The sequence below is a fragment of the Prionailurus bengalensis genome, chromosome A3, assembly GCF_016509475.1.
Source record: "Prionailurus bengalensis isolate Pbe53 chromosome A3, Fcat_Pben_1.1_paternal_pri, whole genome shotgun sequence".
Taxonomy (NCBI): domain Eukaryota; kingdom Metazoa; phylum Chordata; class Mammalia; order Carnivora; family Felidae; genus Prionailurus; species Prionailurus bengalensis.
In genome coordinates, this window is record NC_057354.1 from 25,727,352 (window position 1) to 25,751,588 (window position 24,237).

The window sequence follows — 24,237 nt, forward strand, 5'->3', positions numbered from 1 at the left end:
CCATCCACGTTGCTACAAAGGGCCAGATTTCATTCTTTCTCATTACCACGTAGTATTCCATTGTGTATATAAACCACAATTTCTTTCTCCATTCCTCAGTTGATGGACATTTAGGCTCTTTCCATAATTTGGCTATTGTTGAAGGTGCTGCTATAAACATTGGGGTACAAGTGCCCCTGTGCATCAGCACTCCTGTATCCCTTGGGTAAATTCCTAGCAGTGCTATTACTGGGTCATGGGGTAGGTCTATTTTTAATTTTTTGAGGAACCTCCACACTGTTTTCCAGAGCGACTACACCAGTTTGCATTCCCACCAACAGTGCAAGGGGGTTCCCATTTCTCCACATCCTCTTCAGCATCTGTAGTCTCCTGATTTGTTCATTTTGGCCACTCTGCCTGGTGTGAGGTGGTATCTGAGTGTGGTTTTGATGTGTATTTCCCTGAGGAGGAGTGACGTTGAGCATCTTTTCATGTGTCTGTTGGCCATCTGGATGTCTTCTTTAGAGAAGTGTCTATTCATGTTTTGGGCAGGTTACTTTTTCTTCTGAGCCTCACTTTTCATGTCTGAAAAAATGGGCATAATAAATAAATAATAAATCCATCTCTGTCTTTTCGGTATTTGTGAGGATTGTGAAGCAACTCATATAGATGTCAGCACAGGGCCTGATCCATAGGAAGCGTTCCAAAAAAGTCACTTATTTTAATTTCTATCTTATAGAGAAAAGAATTGTGGCGGACAGACGTTGGATGATTTACTCAAGGTCACACAGCATGTCCACCGTGGCAAAAGTGGGATTTGAAATCCGGGCCCAGAGAGGGGACTGGCTACCCAGCAAAAGGGAAATTCGGTGGGCAAAGGTCCTCTTTGGGAATGTCCCTTTTTGGGAATCCCGGTGCCACCATTGTGAGTGTGCACAGCTGTCAGTGTCAGCATGGGCTCCATTAACTGCTGCCCATGGTCATGTGAATGGCACTTGTATTCATCTCTAGGTGGCTTTTAGATTTTCTAAGCATTCTCCCCATGATTAACTATTTTCCCATTCACAACACAGAGGCATGGTCAGGGTAGGTATTAAGCTCCATTCTTCGGCTGGACACACAGGGCAGAGGGGCTGATGGTGGGCGAGTGGGTTCTGGGAGGCAGCAGCTGCCCAGGAAATGCAAGGTCAATGTTCAATGTTAGGTAGTTCTCAAGTTCTCACTCTGGTTAATGTCAAAAGCAAATGGCTGCTGTTAGTATGATTCAGTAAAGTGTTTTTGATGGGGATGTACTTATTCTAGAATCTCAGAGTCATAAAATCATGGACTTTTTGGTTGGAAGATGCTCTAAAACTTGCTGGATCCTCCTCATTCCTATCTGTCGATAGGGTCTCAACATTACTGCCAAGTGCTGTCCTCCTTCTGTCTGGAGCACAGAAAGTCTCTGGGGTTAATGTCCTCAACTGAGTCACTGGGGACTGGAGTAGGATGTTGGCGGAAGCTTGCAGATCTTTCCTTTCCCAAACGTGGCCTCTCTAAACCAGGCAGGAGGGACGAATTTGACTGGAGCCCTATGGATTCTGTCTGTTCCCCTCATTGACTAATCTCTGCTGAGAGATGGGGAATTTTCTGGGGGTCTCCTTCATGAAAGGGAAGCCCTGGGAAGGACTTACTCTCTGTCCCTGAGCCTCAGTTTATGGATCTATAAAATGGGAATGTTAATCTCACAGGAAGTGCTTAGTCCTGTCTGGGGACTGAGCGGCCCCCATGGACTAGAGGCTGTTTAGCTGTCACTGTTATTTTGAGGAATAAGAATACTGGGTCATTGTCCTGACATGATTCAGGTGGGAGGCTTGGGTTCCCATCAACTCACTGACTGTGTATTACCTGTTCTCTCATCTATAAGACAAAGAGAGTAGTACTTCCTGTGAGGCAGGGTAATTTACTGAGGAATCACTGGTGTTTTTTATTTGCTGCTGCTAAGCCTTGGAAGGAAGCAGAGTTTTCGCTTCCCCGGCCAAGGAAGGCAGTGGAGTCTTGGAGCTCCAGGTCTGGGGGTTCCTGCCTCAGAGGTGCATGGAGGGTGGTTTTGCTTTGGGGCTCCACACAGAAGGAGGTTGGCACAGAAGACAACCCTTCTCCTTCTTTACGGGAAGTAGAGACCGAAGGTGGGGAGGAAGAGATGAAGGCACAGAGTGGAGGGAGGCAGTGTGGGGTAATGGTTAGGGGCTGCTTGGTAGTCATGGTGAGTGTTCAGAATCTCAGTCTCTTCATTTGTCAAGTGGGGCGGCCAGAGGCCGTGGGGAAGGCCGGGTGAGACCCTTAGCGTGATACCTGTAGAGCAAATGCTTATCTTAGTTTGGGTTCCCCAGAAGCAGACCCTGAGAGCAGGGTTTGAGTGCAGGTGGCTGATTTGAGAGGTGATCCCAGGAGTTGCTGGTAGAGGGGGAAAGAGAGGTGGAGAAGGAGCTGGCCCAGAAAGGTGTGTTTGAGCAAGTGACCCCCGTGGGCACCTGAGCTCGGACCTGTGGGGTGCTGTGTGGGGTTGGAGTTGCCCCCTGCCCCAGGCGGTGAGGAAGCGGGTTATTTATCCATCAACCTCTAGGAAGCCCCTCCTCCAGAAAGAGGTCATGGGTGGCTGGAACCCGGGAGCCATGGCTATTTCGGAGAAGTGCCTCAGACTGGGCGTTGGAGCCACTGTCCTCTAAAGGGTCGTGGGTGGGACAGGGATCCCATCATTGGAACCAGATGGGACCAAAGACCAGAGAGAGGCCCTACCCCATCTTCCAGGCTCCTCGAAGCCCCCCTTCCCCTCAGATCCTTGCACGACCCTAGGGAGCCAGGAGGGACCTGCCCCAGACAAGATGGAGGTTGACTTTCTCATCTTCCTGGTCAGAGACGGTTCAAACCTCAGACTCAGTATGATTTAGAGAAACAGTGGAATGTGATGTGTGGAGAACAGATGGCAAAGTTGTGTCTGGGAGTTGGGGGTGTATGTGGAAGCTGTGGAGCCTGGCACTCAGCAATTGCCCAGCAGGTGTTTGCTGACCCTGTGTAAGTGTCTCGAGCAGAGTCTTGTCCTGTCCCCTGGTGTCCCTCTTGGCCTCGCCCATGTCTTGTAGATAGGAGAAGTTCCTTCCTGGCTGCCTTCCCAGGCTGTCACCATTCGCCTGCCTGTTTACACCCTGAAGGTGGTAATGCCTTTTCCTGAAATACCCAATGTCCCATCCTCTGAGGTCCTTTGTGTAACTGAAGACCTCTGTGTCCTGGGGCAAGCCTGAGTCTAGAGAACAGGGGCCCCATTGTCTGTCTTGAACCTGCTAACATCAGGGAGACAATGGCAGTCACACACTGTCCAAGTGGGAGGGGCCTTTAGTGATAAGGCCCAACATCCTGAAGTCCAGGTAACAATAGTGACAATGACATCACCCACAGATGACATGTCTGAGTACCTTCCATGTGCCAGGAACACTTCTCTCTCATTTCATCCTCATGATAGCCATTCAAGGTGGGGACTACAATTCTCCTCATTTTGTAGAGAGGGAAACTGAGGCCCATAGAGGGGAAGCCACATCCCAAGGGTCAAACTACTGTTGAGGGGTCATGCCAGAATTCAAACCCTAGTTCATTTCTCTCCAGAGTCACACTGTTCAGAGAGCCCTCAATCCATCACGCTGTCTAGATCAACAAAACATGTGTCCCCCACCAAAGAGATGGTCCCACCATAGGTGTTATTGAGGCTGACACAGAAGGAAGGAGGGCACAAATGACTGCCTTATTCCTGAAACCCAGGGAAGCAGCCATGATCTTGGATGTTATCTTTATATAGTCCACGCATGGCCCAGGCATAGCTGGAGCATAGGCCAGATTGGCTGAGATGTGCCTAAACATGACTCTGATGTGGCTTGGATGTTCAGTTCCCAGACCTGCAAATGACTCCTGAGTTGGGACAAAGATACACTCCACGCTGTAGGAGTCACAGACAAGTATTTATTTATTGCAGAGAGAGACAGTCTACAGAGCTGGCTTCCATACTCCTACTGGGACCCAGCCTGCCCTGGATGGCCATCATCCAAGTCTTCACGGGAGACAAGAGGGTGGTCCAGGGCTCTACTGGGAGGCCGGGGTGATCACAAGAGAATCCTTGAGTTGGAGGAGAAAAACCAATTCAGTGTTTTACCCCCTACCTTGTTGTGGTTTATGCTGGTGTATCTTCTACAAGGTGACCGCTGGCTTTGGGAATCATGACCCTGAACTCACACAGAATTCTTGGAAGGGTCAGAGGAGTAGGGTCTGTCTGTGAACAGTGATGCTGTGCAGGGGTCTGGAGCACAGGTAAAGTGTCTACATGCAAAGTATGGGATTGTGTAGGACTGTCGTCCCCGAGCCCAGGTGATCACCAAAACTCCCCAAGAAGTTTCATAAAATGCAGATACTTAGGTGTATTCACTGGGTCCAGGCAAGCTAACTTTTTAACAATGCTCTTTTTTTTTTTTTAAACTAAATGTGATGGAAGGAACTTAACCTATTAGATTTCCCCCAATATTTTATTATGATAATTATTAAACAGAGCAAAGTGGAAAGAATTTTCCAGTGAACACTTGTATACTTAGCACCTAGTTTCTGTCATTAGCTTTTTCTAAACCATACTTGCTTTATCTCATATCTATCTACTTATTCATTCCTCCGGCTAGCTTTAAAAACATATACACATCTATAAAAAGGAAATCGATGGACTGCTATCTCAAAACAAATGAATAGAGCAAAACAGGAAACTTGGAAACAGACCCAAAGAATGAAACGATACCTTTCCAACCCAAAGTACAAATGATGGACCATGCAGTGCAAGTTGATTTAAAAAAAAAAAATAGAGGAAAGTAGCTAAATGCCTCCTAAGAAGAGATATGTGAAATAAACCAAGCTCTAGCCATTTAGTTGTATGGACACTGCTGTTCATCCAACATGAGTTGAGTGTAGTATGTATTTTAGATAAACTGCTTATATTTTAACTGGATCATTGCAATGTAGTCCATTAGAATAAGGCCTGTATATTCATACGTCTGCTGGGTTTTATGGATGAGAAAGCTGGGCTCAGGCTGAAGGACCTGCCTGAGGTCCATGGCTAGAGAGAGGCAGAGCCGGGATTGAAATGGTCCTCTGGTTTCTGAGTCTAGACTTTCAGCCTCTCTCTGTACTATCCACAGCACTGTCCTTGTTTTTGTCCATCGCAGCCAGCTGAAGGGTAGACACAGATTTTGGGGGTGGGCAGCTGGTAGTAAGTCATCCACAACTTGCCTTGGAAGCTAGTTAACAAAGCCTCCTACCCTGCCACCAATGTGATCTCGTGGCATGTGGAGAGGCATTTCTGAGACTTCTTTCCTTTGTGAATTTCTCCAGAACTTAATAATTCAGGAATTCAATGATACCAATCCACAACTTTAGGAAAATCAGGACTAATAGGAGTTTGGCCTTCTGGCCTTAGGTTGGACACCTTGGCCATGGAAGGGTGGGCAATCACCTGTGGATTTTCTTTTCTTTTTTTAATTTTCTTTTTATTTATTTATTTAAAAAATTTTAATGTTTTATTTATTTTTGAGGGAGAGAGACAGAGAGACAGAGCACGAGCAGGGGAGGGGCAGAGAGAGGGAGACACAGAATCTGAAACAGGCTCCAGGCTCTGAATTGTCAGCACAGAGCCCGACGCGGGGCTCGAACTCACACACCGGGAGATCATGACCTGAGTCAAAGTCAGACACTTAACTGACTGAGCCACCCAGGTGCCCCTCTTTTTCTTTTGTTTTAAAAATCTTATTTATTTTGAAAGAGGGAGAGAGAGACCAAGAGAGAGAGCATCCCAAGCAGGTTCCATGCTGCTTAACAGAGACTGATGCGGGGCTTGATCTCTCATGAACTGTGTGATCATGATCTCAGCTGAAATCAAGAGTTGGACATTCAACTGACTGAGCCACCCAAACTCCCTGGATTTTCTTAATTCTTAATAATTCTGCTTTCAGGGCACCTGGGTAGCTCAGTTGGTTAAGCATCCTATTCTTGGTTTCAGTTCAGGTCATGATCTCACGGTTTTGTGGGTTCGGGCCCTGCATCAGTGCAGAGCCTGCTTGAGATTCTTGGTCTCTATGTCTCTCTCTCTCTGCCCCTCCCCAACTCATGCTGTCTCTGTCTCTCTCAAAATAAGTAAATAAACTAAAAAAAAAAATCTGCTTTCAATGTCTCCCCCACCTAGAGTGGACTAGAAACTCCAAGAAGGCAGGGGTTTCTGTCTGTTTTGTTCACTGTTGTGATCAGTGCCTGGTACACAGTAAGTGCTTAATAAATGCCTGCTGACTGGCTGGCTGACTGAGAGGAGCCCACCTCACTGTCATTGGTTCCTGCAGAAGTTGGGGGCCAAAGCAGGTGTTAGGAGGGCAGGTGCAGAGTGCAAATCCCAACTTTGCCACCTATTGTGTGTGTCCTTGGAAATGGATTTGTCATTCACGAGTCTCACTTTCTCTGTCTGCAAAATGGGGATATACCACATAGGGTGAATGTGAAGACTGAACAAGATGCTGTTGAATGGCACAGAGTGATTATGGGCTATTAAATATTGTTAATGATAATATTTGGGGGTGGGAGTGATGCTGTGATAGCCTCACTCCCTAGTAGGTGTCAAGGGGACATTGCTCAGCAAGCATCTATTAAGCATTTACGGTGTGCCAAACCTTACTGAATGAATGAACAAATGAATGAATGAGTGAATGAATGAATGAGTGAATGAATGAATAACAGAACAGAAAGAGCCGGAGACAAATGCACCCAGGCTAGGACAGTCGCACTCTTACACTTATAGATGAAGAAGTGAGGCCACGAGAAAAGAAGGGACTTGTCCAAGGGCCCCCATGAGTGACCAGTGGGGTCAGCATTGGAGTGCAGGCCCTACCTCCCAGCTCAGGGCTTCCCCCAGCAACTGTGCCCTCCCTGGGGCAGGATGTTTAATCCCACTCACCTTGGTAAGAAAGCTCGAAGCTTCCTCGAATCCCAAGGCCTTCACCATTGGTATCGAGATCCCGGGTCTTAGTTTGCCTGAAATAACGAATGTGGTCAGAGACTGGGGTGGGATAGAGCAGCCGTGGGCAGGGAACTCGGGACCTGGCACACCCAATTCGGACTGTGCCTCATGCTTCTTGCCTGTTCTCTGGCCCCAGCATCTACCCAGCCTCATCTCCCCTCCCCGTGCTTCCAGCACAGTAGCTGGTAGCTCCAAAGGGCACTCTTCACCTCCTCCCACACCTCTGCTAAAGAACAGCCAGAATGACTGTTCTGTCATAAAGAACGACCTCCCTGTCATTCACAAGGGAGGTGCCTGTACGTTGAGATTTCCTACTCTAATAAAATAATGAAAAAGATGTCGTTGGCATAGGTTAGTAATTCACCTCTCCCTCCCCAACTTGGGGCTTAAGTAGAGTAATTCCACCTTTTCTCTTGACTTCCACCTCTAGTAACACAAATAACAATGCAAACATCAGGAATAGTTAAGAGATGTTGAGACCCAACTGTGCCAGGCACCTCCTTCAGCCCCTTAAAATCATTGTCTCCTTTATGTGCCTGAGCAAGGTACTTTTATTTTCCCATTTTACAGATGGAGAAACTGAGTTAGGATGATAAGGCAGCTTGCTCAAGGCCAGGTAGCCAACAAGAAGGGGAATCGGGACTTGCACCCAGGTCTACCTGAGGCACCTTGAGTGTGTCCTAGCTGTCTGTTTACACCTCTGTCTCTCTGCCATCAGCCCTGTGAGGCGGGAGCATTGCCTGGTTTGTCTTTGCATGCCTATGTACTGGCACTAGTAAAGGAACTGGGCTGGAAAGTTGGAGATGGGAGAGGTCATTTCTAGTTGGGTGACCAGGAAGGCTTCCTGGAGGAGGTGGAATTTGACAGAAAGTGAGATGCAGACAGGTGGAGTGAAGCATCCACCCTCAAAGCCCTAGGGAGTCGGGGGGGATGGACGGCAAAGGGACGCACCATTCTGGTTTGGCAGTAGGACGGAGTTGAGGATCTCAGTGGTGACGTTTTTCAGAAGTTCAGGCTGTGAGAGAGAGGGGCATTGTTACCTTGGCTGAGGATCCAGAGTCCCCCCCCCCCCCCCCCCAGCTATTCCTAGAATGGGTATGGCCCAGCCCCAGGATCAGGGCAGCCAGGAGACATACTGGAATCCCAGGCCTCTGCCAGTGAGAGCTGTGAGGGATCCAGGGGACCAGACATACTGGGGGCAGTACAAACCCATCTGGGGGATTGGGGAATATTAGAGGGATGCACTCCCTGCCCTCAGGGGCTCCACTGCTCTGTTCTAGCTGAATTTGCCCTGAGGGAATTTCACCCTGTTTCCCAACTTTTGACTTCTCTGGTGAAGCCAGAAGTTCTGATTTTCATGTGAGAACCTCCCCACTTAAAAATTAGCCAAAAAAAAAAAAAAATTAAAAAACAAAACAAAACATGAGGACCAAAAAACAAAACAAAACGAAACCATGGCAGGAGACAGGAAGCAGCCAGTTTGAGATCCCTGATCCACTCTGTCTCAGCTGGGGAAACAGAGGACCTCAGGGAAGGGGCTGTCCAGGGTCACTGAGATGAGTCTACATGAGCAAAATGAGATTGCAAAAAGGAGGGATTTGTTCTCATTTAGGACCAAAATGTTACAGAAGAAAAGTAAATGTGTATCTGTGAGCATTTAGCACGTTCTCAGCTGTGTCTGGCATGCAGCAGGTGCTCAGTAAACACCAGAGCCAGGAGGTTGGACTTTGTGGCTGATAACGTAGAGGCTGGCCAGCCCACCATGGGGCTGCTTATGGGGACCTTGTTCGAAGCAGATCCTGGTCAATGTCTGTCTTTGAAATGGACCATCCCGGGCTGTCCCCTGTGCCCCAGGGACAATCTATTAATACTCACGTTGAACAGGCCAATGCCTGAGTTCATCAAGTGGATTCGATCAGAACTGCAACAGAAGATGCCAGTGAGAATGGCCCCTCAGAGGCTCATTCATTCACTCATTCATTCATTCATTCACTCACTCATTCAACAACTATTTATGGAGCACCTACTATGTAGAGCTTGACTTGTTCCAGCAGGCTCTAGTTTGCAACCCCTGAACTCCCTTTGGGGCAACAGGAGGGCTATGGGGTGTGGGGAGAAGTACAAGAGGCAGTTGGAGCCCTGTGCTTCTGGGCTTGGGGTCAGCATCTGGGCTTGACTGTCAAAGCCGCTGTCCTGGAGGTGTTTAGAATAAGCTGAGGGGATGGTGCTGGGCAGGCTGTTCCCATGGCTGCTGCAAGGCCACTTTCCTTTCTTTCCCTTTCTCTGACATTTGGTCCCCAAAGCGGGATAGTCCAGGCAAGGTCGCCTTTCTGCCCATCTAGGAGTAGCCTTTATTCCATCCATGCTCACACCCCAGAGATTCGAAACATCCCACTGGTCACAGGGTGAGACAGTGATTTACATGTTTACCTGATTTCGTTAAAGCTGAGCATAAGTCGGTCATCTCTGGTGTAAAATTGAGCTTCTGAGCTGGCTTCCTGCAACGAGAGAAGCCCAGGCCCCATTTCTTTCAGGAGTTGCGTCAAGCATGGGCTGTGAGGTTATGGAAGGAGGATCTGGGGTCAGGTCGACACTGTCTAGATCTTATCTACTGGCTCTGACTTTGGGAAAGGGTTTGGCCTCTCTGGGCCTCGCTTTCCTCTTCTATTAAATGAGACAGTATTTGTACCCACTGTCTGCTGACCAGATTACAACATGGGGTTGTTGTGGGCAATGATGATGATGATTACAGCTGCCGATATGCACAGAGCCCTCATTGTGTGTCAGGCAGTGTTTTAGTAACTTTATCTGATTATCTCCTTTGATCCTCACAACCCTGTGAAGCGAAGCGGCTCCTATTATTACCCCATTGTAAAGGTGAGGAAACTGAGGGACAAAGAAGACCAGTAAGCCTCCAGTAAATGTTAACCATTGTTATTATTGGAAGGTCAGTAGCTAGCAAGGTCTCCAATATGGGCGTCAAAGATATACATCAACTTGACCTGTGGGCTGGGTGAGCCTGAGGGCAGAGCCAGGCTCCAGCTCCAGGTCGGATGCACCCAGAGACCAGACTTGTCCTGCAGGCCTGGGCTTGGTGGCCTTTTGAAAAGTGTCTGCCATTGGCCAAGGAGGGGCCAAGTCAATAAAGAGCGAGGCTGGCATGGGCAGTCCCTTCCTTCTGCTGGTTGCGGGGTCAGAATATCCTTTAATATAGGAAGCCAGGGCACTGTGCATCCTGTATTCTTTGTGAACAGTACCCCCTGACAGTGTGGGTGAACAACCTGCACAACTATACGCAGCAACCGTGCTGTAAGGAGAGTGTCAACTTTAGTCTACCAACAGCCGGATACTTCCAGACTCCTAGGTTAAGCATGGTTCCAGTGCCCAAACACGAATCCTGCCTTGTCTTTGCCCTTTGCCCTTTGCCCTCTGTCGTGGATGTGGTTGGGGCCCCACTCAGATCTCCTCTATGGGACTCTCTGGCAGCTCTCCCCGATAAATTACTTTTGTAAGAATCCTTCTCTTAGGCTCTGTTTCTAGGGCCCGACCCTAAGATACCATACTATTGGGATTATCCTTTGGGGACCCCCCACCTCTATACCTTTACCCACAGAGTCCCCCTGCTAAATGGAAACTCTGAGATGTGACCTGCTGGGGTTACTGAGAAAATCAATCAAGAACTTACTTGGAGCTGATTTAGTTCTGCTTATACTTCAGAAGAGGAATTACCCTTCTCCCCCTCAGTCTGTGTGGTTTGGATACAGCCAAACTCCCGACTCAGGTGTATTTTTCTAGCCACACTGATTGGTTCAAGAATGGGCACATGACCCAAGCTCATCCAATGAGAGTTAGCTTTGGGACTTTTGCTGCAACTACCCGGAGGAAAAGAGGCTGGTTCAGCTGATGTTGCCAACCTAATATCTTGATACAGCTTCGGGCACTTCCATGAGAAGATAATCTGTCTGAGGATGAAGGCAGCACATAGGAAAACACAGCTTCCAGGTGGGAAGAGAAGAATGAAGATGCCATTGTTTGAGCACCTGGATCCAGCTATTTCTGAAGCTAGACCGTCTGGACCTTTCAGTTATATGAACTAATACAATTCCTTCTGTGCATGTGAATTAAGTTTCTACCTAAAGATCCTAACTAATAAAGTCATAGGACCAGAGTTGGACCAAAGCTCCTGGTTCTTGATTCAGAACTCCCCCTCCCCCATCCCTGCCAAGAGTGCTGGAAACAGCAAAGCAAGAGGGGGTGAATAAGACCAGTGAGTAGGAAGGTCCCCCAGGTTGCTGCTCGTGCCATAGACAATTGGACTCACAATGCCCAGGGTGAAGAAGGGGCGGTGGGCTTCATTGGTGGCGAATACTTCTAGCACGATCAATTGGGCCACCTTGGCAGTACCCTGGTCCAGAAGGAGATCTGGGGTCTCTTGAGTTAGGATCTTCACCATCTGTGTGGGCCCCAGCTGATCCGCAGCCTGGAAAGATATGAGATCCGCATAAGGCCTCCCAAGTGCCTCCCCATGGCTCACAGGCCCCACGTAGCCCCTGTGACCTGGCTCCTGTCCACCTTCCTGGCCTCCCTACTTCCTTTCTGTACTTCAGCCACTGTCCTTCTCTCAGAGCCTGGAACGAATTCTTGTTCTCCCCATCTCACAGCCCTTGGTCTTGCTTCTCCCTGTTTGGAATACCCTTCTCTTCAGAGAAGCCCTCTCTAATTTCCTGGATTATATCAGGTGTCCCAGTAATGCCCTCATAACCCCTAGAATCTATCCCTTGTCACCACACTTATAACTGAAATATTATCTGTGTAATATTGATGCAGGTCACACTGCCTTGTTAGAATGAAACTCTGTGAGGACAGGGACCTGGTCTGCTGCAGACACTAGGGCTAGAAGGAAACAGAACAGTCCTACATGTATTTTACTCCTCAGAGGACAGTGCACAGATCACAGCGAGCACCCATCAAACTGCAGACAGCGAATGGACCAACCTTGGTACTGATCACCTTGATGCTTGACTTCAACTGGCGAGCCAGCTCAGGAAGCTGAGGATGAGGGGAAGGCAGAGTGGGTCAGCTGGAGGGGAAAGGGAGGCACACCTCCAGCAGCCCCATTGCCCAGATCCCCAGACCCCCAGAAAACCTGGTGGGTCTGATGGTCCAGGCCCCATGACTGTCACTGGTGGAAAACAGCCCCTATGTCAGCTGCTGTGGGGCATGGGGTTCTCACTGGCCTGGCGTTTTACTGTGAGTTGGTGGTTCTGGGTCTTGGGCAGCTCCCTGTTCCCTGAGGACATAGAGAAGTGACCCAATTCTTACTATAGTCATGAATGTGGTTGCCAGTGACCATTCCTCTTTTCTCATCGTTTTGCTCCCTTACTCTTGAGTTCTAATCTCCAAGACCTTGGTTATCTGTTGCCTATCAGCTGACCCGAACTCCTGCCACCCTCCCATAGCTTTGCGCCTCAGTTTCCCCATTGGTCATTCGAGAGGAGGTGACACACTCCAGCTGATGGGTGGTGATTGTCTGCTATGCTGGGTTAATATAAGGATTCCGGGGCCGTGTCGGCATCTAGGCTCAATTGTAAGGAGGACCCTGATTGATTAGTGATGTCTGCCGTGGGCTCCATAGTGGACAGCAGGGACACGATTGCTGTCCCAGGACCACTCAATATCTAAAATGCCCTTTGGCTTGACAGGACTCTTATTTGGTAGAGGAAGCAGCTGTATCAGGTTCCAGAGGACAGAACTGGGTCTGGCGCTGGATGTTACAAGGAAAGTTGCAGCTTTAGAGCCATATGTCAGAGTCAGGGTCTGTTTGAGGAGGGGGTGAGCTCTTCATTACTGGAGGGATTTAAACTGAGCCTGACAGGGGATTACTGCTCAGAGGCTTAGGGCAGTCCTTGAGGCCCCTTGATTCAGGAAATTCCCATGATGTAGCAGCAGTGGGGGCCCCGTCCTCTCATGCCAAGACTTACCACATAGTCCAACAGGACTATGAGTTCTTCTTGAGGGAGCAAGGCAGCTACAGCAGCATTCACCACATCCTGCCTCACAGTGAGGCTGAAAGGGGTGTTGTCCAGGGCGGGCACCGTTAGGGAAACTGCAGACTCTTTGAACCACTTGGTCACATTTCCTTGAGAGTTCACCAACTTGGCCTAAAGAGACACAAAGCAGAGAGTTGGCTGGGAACCTTAACTCCAAAGTCTTAGCCAATAGCAACCTAGAAGAAAATGACACCATTCATCCTGTTTCCCTTTTTGCATTTGCTGACCGGAAGCTTAGCCCGAGGTGATGAGTTATCTAAGGTGGCCAGCAACCTCTACTCCTCTAGCACCCCTCAGTTAATCTCTGTTTTTAAAACCTAGATACCTTATTTAGCATTAGGTTTTAAGTTCTCAGATATCTCAGAAACCCTTTGGGTGAAGGGAAAATTCAACACTGCAAGAAAATCGATAAAAATGTTTGATTGTGACAGCTTCCCAAAAGATCCATGAAAACTGGCCTGGGATTCAGGCTTTCCAGGTTGGTCAGGTCCCTCAGGGACTCCAGCCCCAGTGTGAGTGCACGGCCTCACATTTTACAGACAGCTGACAGTTACTGGCCCCCTCTGCCTGCCACTTCATCTTCTTGGTGACTTTATTGTCTACATTTTACTGATGGGGAAACTGAGCCTCAGTGAGGTGACAAAACTTGCCCAAAGTCACACAGCCAGGGAGTTGTGCAGCTGGGAGAGAAACTTAGGTCTGTGTGATCCCCAGTGATGGGTGTTGGTCTTGGGCTCTTGTTTCAAAGTCGTCAGATATTTGGGGTTTGGCAGGGCTTGCCTGAGAGGAAGGCCAAGAGCACCGGTGCGTACTCTGGCCTCTGAGTGGGGAAACCGGGGTTGGAGGACAGATCACTGGGGCTGATGTTCTGCGTGTAGCCCTTGGATTCCACCTGCTGGCGTTCCTCCATCAAGATGGTGTGCGTGGGACACGTTCGGCCCGTGGAGATTTTTCTAAATCAGCCTGCGTGTCCTAACCCTGAGCGGTATCTTCTCCCCTGAAACAGACCCGTGGTGTCTGATCTTTGGCGGTGAGAGAAGGGCAGTGATGTCCCTGCTGTACTTTTGAGGCCCCATGACACTCACCCCCAGCTTCAGCTGGATAACATTACCCTTGATGGCAGGAGACAGAGGGTCAAACTCCAGGTGGTTAGAGCCGAGGGAAATGGGCGCTGCTTGGGACAAGAAGAAAGTTCTGTGAGGGAGGAGGGCAGTATTGGACAGGGCGCTTTGGGGGCTGCATTCGGCCGGTTGGGCTTTCTGTTTGTAGGGAGGAGCAGGAATAGCAGTGTTGATAATGATGATGGGAATGACATTTACTGAGCGTATGTCAAGCACCACAGGCTGTGCTAAACCTTTACACTTACATTCATTTGGTCTTTGCAGTAACCTTAGCAGGTAGGGCCTATCATTACCCCCCATTTTACAGATGGGAAAACTGAGACTCAGAAGAGCAAAATGACTTGCTCAAGGTCACACTGTGAAAGGATTTGAACCCAGTCGGTTCTGTGCCAGAGTCCTGGTTTGGAACAAGACTGAACTATTGCTTATAACTCTCCACCTCCTCCAGGGGATGGTGATCTGCATGCATCCCCGCCCCCTGGGACAGAGTACCTGGTGCACGCCCATCTATGCAAACGATTGCTTGTGTTTGCCTCAGGATTCCCCACTTGGCCGCCAGGTGGCAGTGGTGTCTCATCTGCCCTGGCTGTTGGGCCCGGGAATGGGCGGGGCTACAGAGAGGTTCAGGGACAGGCTCGGGCAGTGAATTCTTGGATCCCCTGCTCCCCTGGAGAGACCTCCTGCCCTGCTCCTGAGGAACAGAGGAGCCAGACAGACTTCCCTTTGAGTCTCAGTAGCCTTGGCTAGTCTGTTCCTACCTCTGAACCTCAATTTTCTCCTCTTAAAATGGGGGTAGGTATAACAGTAATACGTGCTTCGTAGGTTGTACAGGACTGGTACCTATTAAGTTGGCTCATATATGAAGGACTCCAGACTTGGAACTTGCAGAATTGAGTTCAAACCTTCCTCATCCCTAATTTCCTCTGTGAACTTGGACAAATGACTTAATTTCTCTGAGCCTCAGTTTTCTTATCTGTGAAGTGGGGTAATGATGGCCACTTCATGGAATTATCTGAGGAGTCACTGAGGCAGTGTATATAAAACACCCAGCCCAGTAGGTGCTTTGTGGGTGTTCAATGTGTACTAATTCCATTCTTCTCTCCCCCCTCCTCCCTGGTCACCCTTTGAGTGAGCTTCTTCAGATCCTGAAACAGTGGATGGTAGAATTTTCTTCTTCCAGCTAATCCCCACTCTGAGACCTCTGAGGACAGTACAGTTGTGACATAGGGACAGAAGCCTGGGTCCTCCCATCTCTGCTACTCTTGGGAAGGGAGAAACGACCTCCTTCCTGAGCACACATTTTGTCTTTTCCCTTGTTTTCTCTCCTCAATAAGCCCACAGTAATTGCTATAGCATCTGTTCATTCATTCATTCATTCACTCATTCATCCATTCAGCTCACATTTGCAAACTCTTCTCTGTGCCAGGCAGAGCACCTGCCGTGTGCCTGGGACTTTCCTGTAAACTTGTAATCCTCACTAACAATCTTGTGAGGTAGGGATGTATGAGCCCCATTCTACAGATGAGGAAAGTGAGGATAAGGAAGTGGAGTGGCTTTCCCAAAGTGATAGAACAAGTCAGTGGCAGACCTGGGATTTGAACTTGGAAATCTGGCTCACATAAACTTGCACATGGTAGGTCCTTGTGAAGTCACAGCTGTGGTGAATTCCTGTCTGCTTATCTTTGGGAGGGATCCATGGATGCTCATTCACTTGCTGCTGGGCCAAGTTGCTGTGCAGATGTGACATGGGAGGCCTCTTCTGGGCAGAGCCAGAGCGTGGAGGCCAGCTTGGCAGCAAAGGAAAAAGGTGGGAGGGAGCTCACCTACCCCTCACCAGGCTCAGGAGGTCCACATGCATGTCCTCAAAGGCCTCCTTGATCACAGGACACAGCTGCAACAGCACAAATGCAGAGGCTCCATTACTGAGGGGCCGGACCCTAACCCCATAGTGATCCGTGTCTGGCCCACCCAGCCTGAGCCCATGTGTCCATGGCCATAGAGGTTTTTGCCTATGGGATTGAGGACTTGGTGTTGTGTCCACTCCGCCAGCCATCTGTGCCGTCTGGAGCCCTCCCCAGCCCCTGGTGTTGCCTGGGATCTTTTGCAGTGGTTTGTCCCTTCCCCTATGTCCACGGTGTGCCTGGCCAGCCAGCTGCCCTCCCCATCAGACTCTTTGTCCTGTTCACAGGAGCCCATGTTTTCCATAAGAGGGAAATGGAGAATTCATTTCTTCATTCACTTACTTATTCAACCACTGTTTACTGAGTTCCTTCTGCATGTCAGACTCTAGAACGGGGGCGGGCAAGGCAGACCCAGCCAGACTCATGAACAATCTCTGTGCCTTTTGTGGGTCTCTAGCTCCAACACGTCCCTTTGCCCAGTGAGCTCTTCTTCCCCTAAAACTGCTAGCAGTTCTCAGCAGGGGGCTGATTTTGTTGCCTAGGAGATATTTGGAAATTTCTGGAGACATTTTTAGTTGTCACAACTGGGGGGAGGGCTTATCGACGTCTAGTGGATAGAGGCCAGGGATGCCACTAAACACCCCCACAGAGTGTGGGACAGCTCCCACAACAAAGAATTACATGACTCAACTGTCAGTAACGCTGAAGGTAAGAAGCTCTGGTCTAACCTAATCCTGGCCTCACCTATTTTGCTTAAGGAGGAGGTTAAACCTTTCACTCACTTGCTCATGGGACTCCAGAGCCTTGTTCTCTGCTCTAGGCAGCACATTTTCTAGGGCAGTGCACTGAGATTTTGTCACTTTGTCTTAGATGCAATATCCCTGGTGGAAGAATCTTCTGCTAGACCACCCATTGCCACTCTTGAGAGAGGACAGTGCACTTTGAGAAACTTTTCCTATGAAAGTTTTTTATGAACAGTTAGCTTTTTCTGTGAAAAACCCATTCCCTACCCCTAGCTGCTTTGCCAACCCAGAACCCAGGGAGGATGAGGGGCTTGGGCTCGGAGACCCATTCACCTGCCAGGGACCAGCCTGTTCCTCACGGGAAGGGTGTCGCTGGCAATCATCTCTCACAACTCTCTTTCTTTCATTTCCACCAGTGGCTCTCAACCCTAACTACCCATTAGAATCGTCTGGGATACCAGCTAGAACCCTCTAGGATACTAGGGCGCCACCCACATCCATGACATTGGAGTATCTATCAGTATTTTAAAAAGCTACCCCAGGTTGTTCTGATGTGCAGCTGGGGCTGGGGCCCACATATTTACACTGGAAAGGGCTTCAGCATTTTCTAGATGGGCTCCTGTCAGATTTAAGCATGCTGTGCCTTTTCTCTTCGTTTCAGGCAAAATTTTCACATGACCATTGAATCAAATCCACTGAGTCACAGTGAGGAAACGATAGTGATTAACAAAATGCCAATTTTCTCGAATCATTCATTATACTTAACTTTCACCCTTAAAAAGAGATATTATGCAAAGAACATTTTTATGCCATATTTTCTAGTGGAAAATACATTTTTGGCTGGTGAAGTATGATGCCAGTTAAAATATGATTTTGTTGGAGACTGGGAAAAAATTTCTAGCTGGGTCCTACTTTAAGAAACTCCTACCTCTAAGCAGAAATAAAATCTTAAAAGAAAAAAATATCTCATGTAAGAAGAGACAAATTTTACAAAATTCTTCATTTTCAGATTCTTTTTAGAAGTCTCTCTGCATGGTTTAGTAAAGTATTAGGTATGATGCAGCTATTACAATAATTATGAATGTTATATAGTGGCATAGAACATGCGTATAGCTTAAGGACTATTAAATTATATTGATGCTGAGAAGAGCCACATAAAACTATGAATGCATATGGATGGAGATTGGAAGGCAATATATACACAAAAGAGAGAATAGGTGCCAAGTTAAGGTGGAAGGATTATGGGCACTTTCCCCCCAGGTCATTTCAGTTAGTATATCACCTTTTCAATTCAAAAAAGTTTTACTATAAAGAACATCAGTTATCTGACAAGGTGTTTTGATCTCCAGGAGGCCCACTGTGGTGAACCCATCTTGAAATTTACAGTGGAAATCAATGGTCAAAGTGAATGAATCCAACTTACAGTTATAATTCACTGTATATGTGCCCTATAAGGGACATATACACTGAGATTAACGTATGTTTATTGCCTCAGAAAAATAGATCCAGCAGGGCCTGGTGGGGGACAGACCCCTGAAGACCACAGGTTGATCAGGTTGATAGGAGACTCATGTATGCTAGAACCAGCCTGGACCACTTTGCAAGGGCCAAGTGTTAAGTTTTCAGGAATTTCTGAGCCATGTGCTAAACCCAGACATTATTAAAAATTAAATTCTAAATAAATAACTAAATAAAATAAATAAAAGCAAAGCTCATGAGAATTCAAAACTCATCACTTCCTGATGACTTTGTTATATTTTACTCTTATCTATTGCTCTTGAGGTTATTTACGTCTCTTGTATCCGTGTGGCAGAAATACCATACATTAGTGTGCTCCTGTGCCATTCTTCCCAACTCTGCTCAGTGACATCACATTAGTAGCTTGAAATTGGCCTCAGAGGAAGTGTCTCTACCAGAGAAATCAGCAAGTGCTTCAAATCAGGCTTCCTTTCCCCTCAACCTCTCGAGAGTCGGTTGTTAATAATTTATCAGCACATCGCTGTTCAAGGCCTCCTGGGTGACTTCTGGCAGTTCTGTTACCTTTGCCTCAATGATCCACTGAAAGAATGGTCAGGCCCAGAGTTTTCCTAACTCAAGGAGACACGGGGCCCTTAGCACCAGCTTGCAGTTCCACCCCAGACCCACAGGGGGAGCAATCTTTGCAGGCCAGAGAGGCCGTGATTCCACTTACCTGGGTTTTCACCAGTTTGGGCAGGGCTGGCACCAGGAGGCTCATGACCTTGTTGGCTAAGGAGTTGACCAGAAAGGAGAGCCTTGCGGAGAGGAGAAGGGGAGAGAGATTAGGAAGGGCCAGAGATGACGCTGTTTTATAGAAGGGAACACAGAGCCCAGGGGAAGAAGACACTTGCTCATGGTCACACAGCACGGAGTGTGGAGTAGATCCCCAGCCAGATGTAGACGGTGGCAGAGACTTCTCACGAACTAGGGGCTGGGGGTTGTCTTTAGAAATGTTTGCTGGAGACTGGGATGATGGCATTGGCATTTGTCCCCATTCTCCTGATAAGAAGTGGAGGAAAGCACGATTTTGAGCACCGGCTGTTTGCCATGCACTGTGGGGAATGCTTATGGCTGCAGCCCGATCTCCTCCTGTCACTGTGGCCTGGAAGCGGAGGCATAGGGATGCACCTTGCCAGCATTGCACAGACAGTAAATGAAGACGATGCATTTGCCTGACTCCAAAGTGTGTTTTTACCCAATGCTCCACTCAAGGCTGCCTGAGGTGGTTTGAGGCGCCCTAAGAATGTGGCTCCTCTCCGCCTTCAAATGTTTGCCCCACTTCCTGGCATGATGCCTGAAATCCCACCATCCTTGATTCTGCTCTTGATGTCTTGAACTTTCTTTGGCATCACAGATTCCCTGGAAGGAGCTTCAGCCAAGAGTCAGGAGGGATATAAGTCCCTTTCTTTCTCTGGGCTTCAGTGTTCTCCATCTGTAAAGTGGGGCAAGGCCACAACCTGGTCCCCTCCCAGGCATGGTGGGAACCCAGAGGCAGGTGGCCACACTCACTTTTGCAGCAGGCTGATGCGCAGGCTCCCATGGCTATTGGAGCAGTCCTCGAGGACGAGGTGGGTGTGGCCCCTCTCACTGGCGTTCACTGTGATGATGGCTTGGACCTCTGTCTGCATGTGCATCTCCACGATGGTCTTGACCAGGGGCCTGGGAGTGGAGGTGTCCATGCTGTCTCAGCCCCAGGTCCGGGCAAACATGCCGTCTGTCTCTCTCACCTCCCAGCTCAAGCGCCTCTGCTGATTCTCTGCGTCTCCCCCAGTTTCCACCCCACCATGTCCCAGGCTCAGGGTTTGGATCCCTCTCCTGGTTTAAATCCTCTGCATATATCAACAGCTCCCAAACTGAATACCCAACTCCGTACCCAGATGTCTGACAGGTGCTGCAAATTTAACATGTACAAAATTGAACTCCAGCTCCTTCCCCAAACCTGCTCCTCTCATGATCGTTCCTGTCTTGGTTGCTGACCACTCCGTCCTGCCAGTTGCACAGGCAAAATCCCTGGGGACAGTCTTGACCCCCCCCCCCCCCTCTCTCTGGCATTCTGTCCATCAGAAAATCCTGTTGCTTCTACTTACCTCTGAAACATATTCAGAGTCTGATCACTGCTCACCACCTTCCTGCCTCCAAACCCTGGTCCAAGCCATCGCTGGCTCCTCCTGAATGTAACAGTAGCTTCTGGACGCCCTCCCTACCTCCAAACACACAGCCAGAGGGATTCTTTAAAAGTTAAATCATGTCTTGTCCCTCTTCTGCTCAGAACCCTCCATGGTTCCCATTTCACTCAGTAAAAGCCAAGTCTTCACCTTGGCCCACAAAGCGCCACAAAGCCCTCACCTCCCACCATTCTCCCCACCTCTCTCCACTCTCTTTGCCATTCTTTGGACAAAGCAGGTGCCTCAGGATCTTTGCACTTGCTCTTCCCTCTGCTTGGGACTCTCTTTACCAGATACCTGCCTGGAGAAAAGGGGCGATGTGTAAATGAACCTGTCAGGCCTGCTGTGTCTGACTGAGGAGACACTCACGTGTTAAGCCCAGCCACCATGTCCAGGGGGATCTTGACCGCCAGCCCTTGGCCTTCATCTGAGGGTTGCACCAGCAGTTGGAGGATGTTGGCTGAGGTGACTTTCAGCCTAGGTGGGACATGGGACACATGAGATTCATACCTTATGCTCAGCTGAGTATCATCCCCAAACCTGCCCACTGCATCTTTCCTGTCTCCCCTGGTGGCCAGCCAGGGGTTTCTGCCCAGCAGCTGGACCTAAATCCTGTCCCCTGACTCCTCGCCAGCATGGCCTGGCCCCCTCCCTCCCTGTCACCACTGCTCAAAATGCTCCCATGATTCCCCCATGTTGGAGACTAATCCCAGTTCCTTGGGCTGACTTGGAAGACTCTTTGTGATGTGGCCCTGCTGACCTCCGTCCTCACCTTGGGGGCTTGAGTGCCAGCTCTTCTGACGGACTCTCACCCGTCTGTGCCTTTGCCCAGGCTGGTCCCACTGCCTGGAATGCCATTTTCTTCTTGTCTTCTGGTGAGCACGGAGTCATTGGCTCACCTGTTCCCTCCACTGAGAAGTGTCACTCTATCCCTTCACTCTTCTACCCCAGGGGACCTTCCTCTGGGGTCACCCTGTTAGGGTACCTGTGTCACTCTCTTATGGTCATCGTTAACTCCTCTGGGAGCTTCTGAAGGAGGTGTGGGGAACGAGCTAGCGCCTAGGTCTGTCCCGCTCCACTCACCAGATGATATGGTTCAGGATGGAGTTCACCAGGTTGCCTAGTATGGGGATGCCCCCGGCTGGCTTCTCCCGTATGGTGCTGAGCAGTGGCAGCTGCTGGAGGATGTTGATGGCGTCGTGATCCTTCAACTCCTGTGTCAGCCCTGGAGGCAGATCCTAGAGATCAGGGTCCAGCAGGAGGGGCAAGACGGACGGCATGGCAGTGGCTTCAGGCTGGGAGGGGGCATCGCTCAGGGCTACCTGGACCCGGACGTAAGGGCAAGGGGATGGATGACTGTCTGCTGTGGAGACGTGGCTTTGAGGATGATGGTCTAGATGAGCCGTTTTCACATAAAGACGAAGGTAGGGGCATAGGTGGGACCATTCACGCTCCGAGCATTGCCAGCCTCTGCGGGAACACTGGCCAGGATACTGGCGTATGGACCTGCATCCCTCCCGCCAGCCGGCAGCAAGCTCTGGAGCCAAGAGGCAGGGAACCCACAAGACCGTGTTGGGGCTGGTTTTGCTGCCAACACACACTTGCTAACAATTCTCTGGCACCCACATCATATGGGCCTGTTGTCCAAAGAGCCTCAGGTGCCGAGCTGAGATAGGAGAGGCCGGGAGTCCTGGGTTCTGGTCCCTGCTGGACTTTCCCCCCGCGGCCAGAGCCCATTTGGCTTGTATGAAGAGCAGGTCAGGAGTTCCAGCTGCTCCAGAGGCAGCTCCAGAAGCAGCCCTCAGCCCATGACTGATGGGAATCGCTGTATAAATACCCCAGCTCCTTCAGCCTGCAGGCAGAATGACCCAGGTGTGTTTCCCCCACTGTGTCCCAGAGTCCCTGTGTGTTACTGCCTCTCGGCAACAAAGCCGTCTTTTTGTCTGCTCCGTGACGATGGAGGTGGGCCCCGTAAATATTCCTCCTCTGCCAGCTGGAAAAATGTGGAGCCTTGTCCATGGAGGCTCTGGAGGGACGTAAAGAAGGAAGGGGCCCAGTGGAATCATGGAATTTAAGGGAGGATCTTGGAATCGTGGACTCTTGAGGTCATAGACACTCCTAATCTTTATAACTCATCCTCTCGAGTCTCACCCTGGACCTGGGATCGCAGCTGTGCCTTGAACACCCCCAGTGATGGGGGACTCCCTCCCTCATTCGGAGGGCCACTCCACCTGCCCTCTTGCCTTATGGCAGTGAGGCTTGGGCAGCGGAGACTTACTCTCTTTGATGACTTCACGGCCGAGGCTAAGAACCGCAGGGGGGCGGAGGGTGGTTTCAGCCAAAGTCACTGCCAGCAAACCACAGAGGAGGGTGAAGGTTAATGGGCCAGCCATCTTTCTGGGGATCGGTGAGCAGCACGTGATAGGTGAAGGAACCTGGGGTGAGCACAGGAGGCCCTGTTAGCTGGGCAGAGAGGTCAAGGACAGGCCCACCATGCCTGGTGACTTGGGGCATAAAGTCCAGAAGAGGCTGTTTAGTGAAGTGGTTAAGAGTGTGGGCTCTGGAGGCCGACTTTTGGGTCTGTGTCCTGCCTCTGCCACTAGGTGCTAGTTGTGTGGCCTTAGATAATCAGTTTAGCCTCTCTGCCTCAGTTTTCTCATCTGGCAAATGGGCCTAATGAAATAGTACCTGCCTTCATAGAGTCTGGCACTTAAAACCCTCTACAATCCAACCTTGGCCAGCTTCACCTCCTGCTTATTCCCCTCTTGCTCTATAAAGTTCCAGTCATTCCAAACTGCTCGAAGTTCCCAGAATATAGCCCCATTCTCTCCTGTTTCTGTGCCTTTGTTCTAACGCTTCCTGCTTCCGGTAGTGTGTTTCCCCTTCCTTATCTGCCTGCTGAACTCTTATTCATCCTTTAAACTCTGCTCACATTTCCCTTTCCCTGTAAAGTTTTTCCCTTCCTGCAGTCAGAGGCCCTGGACTATGCTTAGAGAAATGCTGCCTTGGGGGCTGCTGTGTGCCCAGGACAGGAAGTTTGGAGAAAGGAGGGCAATGGTTATTCAGGTAGGACGCAAAGTGGGCAGGAAATTTGCTTGATTGATACGAAGGGGCCTGAGAAGGGATAGGTGGCTGCTTGAACCCAGGGAGAGAAGGGCAGAGAGAGGGAGGAAGAGGCCCGTGGGTGCCTCCTGGCAGAGGGACTTGGCTGCTCCTTGGCTGCTCTGTGCTCTCCATGGGGCAGAGCATCAGCCTCTGGAAGCTGGTCCTGAGCCCTCCAGCCTGCACCCTGGCTCAGTCTCCAAGCCCCCGGGCAAACTTGTGCCTCCTGCTTGGAGGGAGGGAAGATGCTGACCTGGAGATCCAAGCCCTTGGTCGGCTCAGCATGTGGGTTTCTTGCTGCCAAAGACAAGCTGGCATCTGGATGGCATGTGTCTCTCGGCTAGGGCAACATGAGCTCTCCGAGACACTTGCTATAATGGTTCAACATCTGTCTCCCAGACTGGGCTGTGAGCTCTGGGAGGAGTGTTGGGTCTACCTGCTCCCCATTGTGTCCCAAGCACCTGGCATTGTGTCCCAAACACCTGTGGGTGTCTAATAAATAAATGGTTGCTGAATGAATGAATGGCCTCGGGAGCCTTGGGAAAACGGGGAATCTGAGCCAGACCAACCAAGCAGGTCTGGGCCATCAAGA

At 49.6% G+C, this 24,237-nt stretch overlaps 1 protein-coding gene across 1 annotated transcript; it reads right to left on the reverse strand.

Moving 5' to 3' along the window:
• Nucleotides 1-6,197: 6,197 nt before the first annotated feature.
• Nucleotides 6,198-23,713, reverse strand: BPIFB1 (BPI fold containing family B member 1). The gene is made up of 14 exons (XM_043602581.1): nucleotides 22,822-23,713; nucleotides 21,627-21,768; nucleotides 20,913-21,020; nucleotides 19,888-20,037; nucleotides 19,052-19,133; nucleotides 16,044-16,107; nucleotides 14,181-14,266; nucleotides 13,027-13,206; nucleotides 12,041-12,094; nucleotides 11,367-11,525; nucleotides 9,476-9,543; nucleotides 8,921-8,966; nucleotides 7,997-8,060; nucleotides 6,198-7,059 (listed from the first exon to the last, which is right to left on the reverse strand). The coding sequence occupies exons 1-14, from the start codon at nucleotides 22,934-22,936 to the stop codon at nucleotides 6,893-6,895; spliced, it is 1,485 nt and encodes a 494-aa protein (XP_043458516.1). The 5' UTR covers nucleotides 22,937-23,713; the 3' UTR covers nucleotides 6,198-6,892.
• Between the last annotated feature and the right edge of the window lie 524 nt (nucleotides 23,714-24,237).